Raw genomic sequence first — 10,590 nt, 5'->3', positions numbered from 1 at the left:
CTCTTATCCCGATTTCCATCATTATTTACAGCGCACAAATTGACAATTTCAGCGGGTTTTAACGGGCCCGCTACGCTGGAAACAATGGTAAGTGCCTACCTGCAGTTCACCGCGTGTACTCCACTTGGAGTAGCGTGGCAACAGTACGGGTCATGGTTTGTGACCCGACTGTCGTGAAACCTCCCTATACCTTGGGGGATGCAAGCAATGAATTTCACGTGACTTGTCGCATGTGGCAATAAAGCATTTATTCATTACTTCATTCAAACATACATTCATTCATACATTCATTCATTCATTCATGCATTATTCATTCGTTCAATCATTCATTCCAGTCCTGGGCCTCCTCCATTGTCAGAGTGAGGCCCACCACAAATTGGAGGAACAGCACCTCATATTTCACTCGGGTAGTTTACACCCCAGCGGTGTGAAAATTGAATTACTCCAGCATGTTATGTCTATCTTCGGTGTGAACGTTGACTTCTCTAATCCCCTCTTGCAGCGTGCACGCGCAGGGGGGGGGGGGATCCCTTTCTGGCAGCGTGCACGCGCAGGGGTGGGGGGGCTTTCTGGCAGCGTGCACGCGCAGGGGAAACCCTTTCTGGCAGCGTGCACGCGCAGGGGAAATCCCTTTCTGGCAGCGTGCACGCGCGGGGGAATTCCTTTCTGGCAGCGTGCACGCGCAGGGGGAATCCCTTTCTGGCAGCGTGCACGCGCGGGGGAATCCCTTTCGTGCAGCGGGCACTGACTGGGACACGTTGAGTTGCATTTGACTTTAATGAACGCTGTAGGTTTCGACGTGACCTCCAGGGCCGCCCAGCGGCAACTATTAAATTGGGGTCGTTCAATCTAGCTGCGTCAATGCCATGGGACTGGCGGCGAGGAGCGGCTCGGGCTGTGAGATGCAAACACTGGCCATCCAGTCGGCCTGTCCACAATACAAGCAAGGTCTGTCTGCATTCAAACCCGCCGTCTGCTGGCCGTGTTTAGACAACATGCCCTCGATAAAAAAACATACAGTCAAATAGTGCTGTCGTTTGTCTGTTGAGCAAAGTTCCACACAGAGGGCGGCGGGTGTGTGGAACGAGCTGCCGCAGGAGGTAGTTGAGGCTGGGACTATCCCATCGTTTAAGAAACATTTAGACAGGTACATGGATTGGACCAAACGTAAGCAGGTGGGACTAGTGTAGCTGGGTCATGTTGGCCGGTGTGGGCGAGTTGGGCCGAAGGGCCAGTTTCCGCACTGTATCACTCTATGACTAAGTTCAACTTGTGCTGTCCCTTCCCGTTTCCCATTCATTCCGAAAATTGTGAGATATATAGATATTATGTGTGTGTATTATTCTGTCGTTCTCAACTATACTATATACACACACACATCTTTCTATACATGTGTCACCAATTGTGGTGTATATATATTTGCTATATTGTGTGTGTGTGTGTATATATATATATATATGTGTGTGTAGGTGTTACAGTTCAGTGCGACTGATACTAAAATCCTTGACTTCCAGCTCTCTGGAGTTATTTAGTGTTATGTTGAAGTTGAATCATTTTTGAATAACTGCTTAGTGTTGGGGACTGTGATCTATTTTACAAGTCGATAGTCGCCTTTTAGCCCCTCGGGCCCAGTGTGTGGTTTGTTCAATTTGTTTCTGCTGCGCAGTAACTTTTTGTGAGTGTGCACACGAGTTGGTGACTGGGGACAAGAGTGAATTAATGCGCGGCTTTGGACCCGTGAGCGGCCGCGAAGGTGCGCGGATTGAACTACTCTTATCACGGGAAGGGTTGGGGTGAGTGTTAGTTCTGGGATGGCATTGTCGTGTGTGTCTCTGTCTGTGTGTCTGCGCGTCTCTGTCTGTGTGTGCCTGCGTGTGTGTCTCTGTCTGCTGAATTAATGACCCGTGTGTGTGTGTCTTTGTCTGTGTGTGTGTCTTTGTCTGCCTGTGTGTGTGTGTGTCTGCCTGTGTGTGTGTGTGTGTCTGCCTGTGTGTGTGTGTGTCTCTGCCTGTGTGTGTGTGTGTCTCTGCCTGTGTGTGTGTGTCTCCGAGTGTCTGAGTGTATGTGTGTGTGTGTCTGAGTGTGTGTGTGTGTCTCTGAGTGTCTGTATGTGTGTGTGTGTGTGTCTGAGTGTGTGTGTGTGTGTCTGAGTGTGTGTGTGTGTGTCTGAGTGTGTGTGTGTGTGTGTGTGTGTGTGTGTGTGTGTGTGTGTGAGTGTGTGTGTGTCTGAGTGTGTGTGGGTGTGTGAGTGTGTGTGTGTGTGTCTGAGTGTGTGTGTGTGTGTCTGAGTGTGTGTGTGTGTGTCTGAGTGTGTGTGTGTGTGTCTGAGTGTGTGTGTGTGTGTCTGAGTGTGTGTGTGTGTGTCTGAGTGTGTGTGTGTGTCTGAGTGTGTGTGTGTGTGTGTGTCTGAGTGTGTGTGTGTGTGTGTGTGTCTGAGTGTGTGTGTGTGTGTGTGTGTGAGTGTGTGTGTGTGTGTCTGAGTGTGTGTGTGTGTGTCTGAGTGTGTGTCTGTGAGTGTCTCTGAGTGTGTGTCTCTGAGTGTGTGTGTGTGTGTGTCTCTGAGTGTGTGTGTGTCTCTGAGTGTGTGTGTGTGTCTGAGTGTGTGTCTGTGTGTGTGTCTGTGTCTGCTGAATTAATGACCCGTGTGTGTGTGCGTTGTGTGTGTGTGTGCGGTGTTGATCCATTGTTCCACTATTTGTAGAGGTGGGGACACACACCCGCCTGCAACAACTCCACCTTGTCATCTCCTGATGAAATTAGACCCCACTCAGTCACAAGACAGGAGCAGAATGAGGCCGTTCGGCCCATCTATCCCCTTCCCATTCCCACACTGACCTTGATAGACACAAAATGCTGGAGTAACTCAGCGGGACAGGCAGCATCTCTGGAGAGAAGGGATGGGTGCCAGTGACATTTCGGCTCCAGACCCATCTTCAGACTCTAACTGAAACATCACCCATTCCTTCTCCCTGTCCCACTGAGTTACTCCAGCATATTGTGTCTAACCTCGTATTTGGCTTGGGTAGCTTGCACACAACCCAGTGGCATGAACGTTGAATACTCCAGGTAAATAACCACACACCCTTGTCCCCTTTTCCCTGGGGGCATCAAAGCCATCACCCAGTAACTGATGCTGTCCAGGCCTGGATGTCTACCCTTGAACTCCAACTATAGGCTGTGAACGCCATATGCAAGACGATTTACTTATTTATTGTCACATGTACCGAGGTACAGTGAAAAGCTTCTGTTGCGCGCTAACCAGTCAGCGGAAAGACAAGACATGATTACAATCGATCCGTCCACAGTGTACAGATACAGGATAAGGGAATAACGTTTAGTGCAAGGTAAAGCCAGCAAAGTCTGATCAAAGATAGTCCAAGGGTCACCAATGAGGTAGATGGGAGGTCAGGACCGCTCTCTAGTTGGTGAGAGGACGGTTCAGTTGCCTGATAACAGCCGGGAAGAAACTGTCCCTGAATCTGGAGGTGTGCGTTGGTTTTCACACTTCTGTACCTCTTGCCCGATGGGAGAGGGGAGAAGAGGGAGTGACCGGGGTGAGACTGGTCCTTGATGATGCTGCTGGCCTTGCCGAGGCAGCGTGAGGTGTAGATGGAGGCGATGGAAGGGAGGTTGGTTTGTGCGATGGTCTGGGCTGCGTCCACAACTCTCTGCGATTTCTTGCGGGTCTTGGACGGAGCTGTTCCCAAACCGTGCTGTGATGCATCCCGATAAAATGCTCTCTGTGGTGCATCTTGAGGAGTTGGTGAGAGTTGTAGGGGACATGCCGAACCTCCTTTGCCTTCTCGGGATGTAGAGGCGTTGGTGTGCTTTCTTGGTCGTTGCTTCAACACGGGTGGGTGGTCCAGGAGAAGGTGTTGCTGATATTAACTCCGAGGAATTCTGTTTCCACTATTCCATGTCTACTTTGGAACTGTCAGTGTAAACTGGGGAATGTGGACCGTGTCACTTCCTAAAGTCGATCACAGCTGACAGGAAGGCACTGCAACGGGTGGTGAAAACCGCCCATCATATCATCGGTGCCCCGCTCCCTGCCATGGCTGCCCTTCACCGCACACGGTGTCTGAGACGGGCTGGCAACATCATTAAGGACCCCTCGCACCCCAACCATGGACTGTTTACCCTCCTCCCATCAGGGGGGTGGTACAGGAGCCTTGGGTCTTACACCAGCAGGCTAAGGAACAGCTTCTTCCAAAACACCATTACCCTGCTGAACTCACAAGCCTGGCGCTAGCCCCCTGTATATGCCTATGTACACGGGGCTGGATTAACCATTAAGCAAAATAAGCACGTGCTTAGGGCATGAAGGGAAGGGGGGCACCACAGAGATGGTAAATGGTTTACAGCACAAAATAAATCACTTTAAACTTGCTAAAATAATATTCAAAGTGGTTTATATGAGTTTATATGTGTTACGCAAGATTAATTTTGAGATCTGATCAAAGACTTTGCAATTAAAAAAAGTAGAAAACTTTTCAACTATAAATAAAGTGGAAGTTTACAAAAATAAACATTATTTTACATCTTCCTGTTAGTTTTGTTTCATTTTGAAAAATAAAAAAATACTTTATTTCAGTTTATATTTTGAATTACATATATATGGGGGCAGCAAAATCTTTTAAGTGCTTAGGGCCTCTATGGGTCTTAATCCGGCCCTGTATGTACATACACCAATATATCCTCATTTGTGTATATTGCCTTCAACTGCACTTTACTAGTTTGCATTCTGGTTAGATGCAAAACTGCGTTCCGTTGTACCTGTACTTGTACTGTGTGCAATGATAATAAAGTTGTCTCGCTGGCTAGACTGCCGTGTCTTGCAGTTCCTTGTGTCCACGTTGTCCTTGCCTCGCCAGGTATGGAAGATGTCGATCTGCCGGTCAGTGACCCCCCCTCGCCGGGGAAGGACGGAGAGCGGGACGGAGACGTCGCCCACGCCGACACCGACCAACTCCGCAGGAAGCTGAAATTCTTCTTCATGAACCCGTGCGAGAAGTTCAGGGCCCGCGGGCGCAAGCCCTGGAAACTGGGCGTCCAGATCCTGAAGATAGCCATGGTCACTCTGCAGGTAACAACTCCCACACCTGTGGTCCCAACTCCACGTAACCCCCCCACACCCTGGCCCATTGTCACTTTGCAGGTAACAACCACCTCCCCCCCCCCCCCCCCCCCCCCCCCCCCCCCCCCCCTGTGGTCAAAACTCCAGGTAACCCCCACCCCCACACCTGTGGTCACTCTGCAGGTAACAACCCCCAGCCCACACACCTGTGGTCCAACTCCAGGTAACCGCCCCACACCTGTGGCCACTCTACAGGTAACCCTCCCACACCTTAGCCCATGGTCACTCTGCAGGTTACCACCCCCCCACCCAGCCCACACACCTGTGGTCCAACTCCAGGCAACTGCCCCACACCCTGTAGCCACTCTGCAGGTAACAACCCAACCCCCACACCTGTGGCCACTCTACAGGTAATCCGCCCCACACCTGTGGCCCACAGTCACACTGCACGGTAACAGGCCCTTTGGCCCACCTCCCCCATGCCCACCAAGGTGAACAATGTTTGGTTCATTGTCCCGTGTGCCGAGCTGCAGTGAGAAGCTTCTGTTGCCAACAGAGAGACTGCGCGTGATTACAGTCGACCCACGCACCGTGTACAGATTCCTGGTCGTCGCTCCCTACTCCGTCATGAGGGTCCCGCCTGCATCGAGGCCACCGTCACTCTGGTGCTGAAGGAAAACAAGGTCTTGTGCCTTGCCCACTGTCACCCAGAGACCCTGGCATCCATGATCATCATGTACTTGGAGAGACTAGTGGTGGAACGCGTTAAATCCAATCGGCCCAGCGACCATGAGGTGTACAAAATCATGAGAGGAATAGATCGGGTAGACGCACAGAGTCTCTTGCCCAGAGTAGGGGAATCGAGGACCAGAGGACACAATAGACAATAGGTGCAGGACTAGGCCATTCGGCCCTTTGAACCAGCACCGCCATTCAATGTGATCACGGCTGATCATCCACAATCAGTACCCCGTTCCTGCCTTCTCCCCATATCCCCTGACTCCGCTATCTTTAAGAGCCCTAACAAGCTCTCTCGAAAGTATCCAGAGAACCGGCCTCTGAGGCAGAGAATAAGGTTAAGGTGAGGGGGAAAAGATTTGATAGGAATCTAAGGGGTAACTCTTTCCCACAGAGGGTGGTGGGTGTATGGAACGAGCTGCCAGAGGAGGTAGTTGGGGCTGGGACTATCCCAACATTTAAGAAACAGTTAGACAGGTACATGGACAGGACAGGTTTGGAGGGATAGGGACCAAATATAAGGGACTAGTGTAGCTGCAGCAAGTTGGGCCGAATGTCCTGTTTCCACGCTGTGTCCCATCTAAGATGCTCCCATTTGGCCCATGTCCTTCTTAAACCTTTCCTCTCTGTCTAACAGCACAGCAGAGAGCATGGCAACGGGCCTTTTAGCCTGATTAGACCATGCTGACCAAGATATCCCAGCTACACGGCTTGTACTCGCTAGAATTTCGAAGATTGAGGGGGGAAACTTACAAAATTCTTAAGGGGTTGGACAGGCTAGATGCAGGAAGATTGTTCCCGATGTTGGGGAAGTCCAGAACTAGGGGTCACAGTTTGAGGATAGAGGAGGAATCCTTTAGGACCGAGATTAGAAAAACATTTTTCACATAGAGAGTGGCGAATCTCTGGAATTCTCTGCCACAGAGGGTAGTTGAGGCCAGTTCATTGGTTATATTTAAGAGGGAGTTAGATGTGGCCCTTGTGGCTAAAGGGATCAGGGGGTATGGAGAGAAGGCAGGTACAGGATACTGAGTTGGATGATCAGCCACGATCATATTGAATGGTGGTGCAGGCTGGAAGGGCCGAATGGCCTACTCCTGCACCTATTATCTATGTTTCTATGTTACACTAGTCCCATTAGTTTAACCCAGATCCCTCTAAACCTCTACCATCCATGTACCTGTCAGTGCCTTAGAAATGTTGTTCTGGTCCCTACCTGAAGACCTCCTCTGGCAGCTTGTTCCATACACCCACTGCCCTGTGTGTGATACCAGTTGCAATGAGGGTTCCTATCCAATCTTTCCCCCTCACTTTCAATCTGTGTCCTCTGGTTTGCTGATTTCCCCAAACTAAAAAAAGACCCCAGTCCCATTTTCTTACATCTGACCCATATCTCTCTAAACCTGTCCTATCTACCATTTGCCCGAATTACTATTAAATATAATTTCATCCATTGCTTTCACTTCCTCTGCAATGATTTTCAATTGTCACCGCCCAATCTCTCAGAGTCTGAAGAAGGGTTTCGGCCCGAAACGTCGCCTATTTCCTTCGCTCCATAGATGCTGCTGCACCCGCTGAGTTTCTCCAGCTTTTTTGTCAACCCTCTCAGAGTTCACTTCATGCTGAGTCTGAAGAATGGTCTCGACCAGAAACGTCACCTATTCCTTCTCTCCACAGATGCTGCCTGACCCACTGAGTTACTCCAGCACTCTGTGAAACGTCACCTATCCATGTTCTCCACAGATGCTGCCTGACCCGCTGAGTTATGGTGCAGCAACATCTATGGAGCTAAGGAAATAGGTAACGTTTCGGGCCGAAACCCTTCTGGAAATAGGCAACGTTTCGGGCCGAAACCCGGAAGGGTTTCGACCCGAAACGTTACCTATTTCCTTAGCTCCATAGATGCTGCTGCACCCGCTGAGTTACTCCAGCACTCTGAAACGTCACCTATCCATGTTCTCCACAGATGCTGCCTGACCCGCTGAGTTACTCCAGCACTCTGTGAAACGTCACCTATCCATGTTCTCCACAGATGCTGCCTGACCCGCTGAGTTACTCCAGCACTTTGTCTTCTTTTTGTAAACTAGCATCTTCCCTTCCTTTCCCCATCTCTGGACAAGAGACTCTGGGCATCTACCCGATCTATTCCTCTCATGATTTTGTACACCTATATAAGATCACCCCTCATCCTCCTGCGCTCCAAGGAATAGAGTCCCATCCTGCCCAACTTCTCCAATTTGATGTTGCCTTGAGGTCCCCGTCACCCAAGATGCCCCATCTATGTTCGAATAAATGAATTTCTGTAATCAGAGGGTGGTGAATCTGTGGACTAGAGGTCACAGTCTCAGAAATAAATGACGATCATTTAGAAAGGAGATGAGGAGGAATTTCTTTAGCCAGAGGGGGGTGAATCTGTGGAATTCTTTGCCACAGACGGCTGTGGAGGCCACAAGTCAGTGGATATTTTTAAGGCAGAGACAGATAGATTATTGATTTGTACGGGTGTCAGGGGTTATGGGGAGAAGGCAGGAGAATGGGGTTAGGAGGGCGAGATAGATCAGCCATGATTGACTGGGGGAGTAGACTTGATGGGCCGAATGGCCTAATTCTGCTCCTATTCCTTATGACCTTTGTTCTCTGGAGCTTTGGTGGCTGAGGGGGAGACCTAATAGAAGTGTATAAAATGACCAGTGGCATAGATAGGGTAACCAGTCACAGAGTGATACAGCGTAGAAACAGGCCCTTCAGCCCAACTTGCCCACACCAGCCAACATGCCCGCTGAGGCAGAGAATTCCACAGACTCACAACTCTCTGTGAGAAAAAGTGTTTCCTCGTCTCTGTTCTAAATGGCTTCCCCCTTATTCTTAAACTGTGGCCCCTGGTTCTGGACTCCCCCAACATCGGGAACATGTTTCCTGCCTCTAGCGTGTCCAAACCCTTAATAATCTTATATGTTTCAATGCGATCCGGCAGGGACATTGTGGGTCGAAGGGCCTGTTCCTGTGCTGAAGATAGACACAAAATGCTGGAGTAACTCAGCGGGACAGGCAGCATCTCTGGAGAGAAGGAACAGGTGACATTTTGCATGTCCAGGCCGTCCTTCTGACTGGGAAGGGTCTCAGCCCGAAGCGTCACCCATTCCTTCTCTCCAGAGATGCTGCCTGTCCCGCTGAGTTACTCCAGCGTTTTGTGTCTTTCTTTGGTGTAAGCCAGCATCTGCGGTTCCTTCCCACACACCATGCGTGGCTGTCCTGCGTGTCACTGTCCCGTGTTGTCACCACTGCTGTCGGCCGATGTTCACGTCTCCTGTTCTGCCCCTCAGCTGGTCGTGTTTGGTCTCAGCAACCAGATGGTGGTTCTGTTCAAGGAGGAGAACACGGTGGCATTTAAACACCTCTTCATTAAGAACTACCTGGACAACAGCAACAGTGACCTTGCCATCTACACCCAGAGTGAAGTCTACGAGTATCTGTCCTTCATCTTCACCCAGGTCAGTATTCCCAATCCCAGACCCTCTTGTCATCCAACCTCAGCCCAGTTATGTTTCAGTTGAAATACAAGTATAAACACATCGATGGGCGGCATGGTGGTGCAGCGGGTAGAGCTGCTGCCTCACAGGGCCAGAGACCCGGGTCTCATCCTGACTATGGGTGCTGTCAATAGACAATAGATGCAGCACCGCCATTCAATGTGATCGTGGCTGATCATCCCCAATCAATACCCCGTTCCTGCCTTCTCCCCATATCTCCTGACTCCGCTATTTTTAAGAGCCCTGTCTATCTCTCTCTTGTCTGTACGGAGTTTGTACGTTCTCCCCGTGACCTGCGTGGGTTTTCTCCGGGAGCTCCGGTTTCGGGAGTGAAGGGCCGGGGCTTGTTTTGTCTTGCAGTACGTGCAGCTGCGGAGGGTGTCGGTGGGAAACCATGCATACGAGAGGCGGGGGACCGGCCTGATGCCCCTCACCGTGTGTCAGTACTTCTACAAGCGGGGCAGCGTCAGCCCAGGCAACGAGTCCTTCAACATCGACCCAATGGTGGAGACCGGTACGTTAGCAGCAGAGTTCTTCCTGACCACGCGGGATTGGGGCGTGGCGTTGGGCGTGGCGTTGGAGGCTTGACTCCATCTACACCTCATGCTGCCTCGGCAAGGCCAGCAGCATCATCAAGGACCAGTCTCACCCCGGTCACTCCCTCTTCTCCCCTCTCCCATCGGGCAAGAGGTACAGAAGTGTGAAAACCAACGCACACCTCCAGATTCAGGGACAGTTTCTTCCCGGCTGTTATCAGGCAACTGAACCGTCCTCTCACCAACTAGAGAGCGGTCCTGACCTCCCATCTACCTCAGTGGTGACCCTCAGACGATTGGACTTTGCTGGCTTTACTTTGCAGTAAACATTATTCCCTTTATCCTGTATCTGTACTCTGTGGACGGCTCGATTGTAATCATGTATTGTCTTTCCACTGACTAGTTAGCGCACAACAAAAGCTTTTCACTGTACCTCGGTACACGTGGCAATAAACTCAACTCAAACTGTAGATACACGCACAACGCTGGAGTAATTCAGTGACAGGTGCATCTCTGGTGAGAAGGAATGGGTGATGTTTTGGGTCAAGACCCTGCAGACCCTTCTTCAAATCGAGAGATGCTGCCTGTCCCGCTGAGTTACTCCAGTATTTTGTCTATCTTCGCTTTAAACCTGCATCTGCAGTTCCTTCCTATAACATAAACTCAAACTGTTATACTTTAGTTTATTGTCACGTGTACCGAGGTACAG

The 10,590-nt window shown here is 50.5% G+C and overlaps 1 protein-coding gene across 1 annotated transcript in view; it reads left to right on the top strand.

Annotated features, from left to right (window-relative positions):
• Nucleotides 1-866: 866 nt before the first annotated feature.
• LOC129693506 (mucolipin-3-like) overlaps nt 867-10,590 on the top strand; it is a 29,176-nt gene continuing 19,452 nt past the window's right edge. The window contains exons 1-5 of the mRNA XM_055630317.1: nt 867-948; nt 1,667-1,753; nt 4,875-5,086; nt 9,139-9,306; nt 9,706-9,859. Coding sequence (XP_055486292.1) covers nt 867-948; nt 1,667-1,753; nt 4,875-5,086; nt 9,139-9,306; nt 9,706-9,859 — 703 coding nt within the window. The remainder of the gene's footprint in view (nt 949-1,666; nt 1,754-4,874; nt 5,087-9,138; nt 9,307-9,705; nt 9,860-10,590) is intronic.

This window comes from Leucoraja erinacea, unplaced genomic scaffold (genome assembly GCF_028641065.1).
Source record: "Leucoraja erinacea ecotype New England unplaced genomic scaffold, Leri_hhj_1 Leri_317S, whole genome shotgun sequence".
Classification (NCBI taxonomy): Eukaryota; Metazoa; Chordata; class Chondrichthyes; order Rajiformes; family Rajidae; genus Leucoraja; species Leucoraja erinaceus.
Note: the sequence above shows the minus strand (reverse complement) of the source record. Positions and strands in the feature narration are given on the sequence as shown.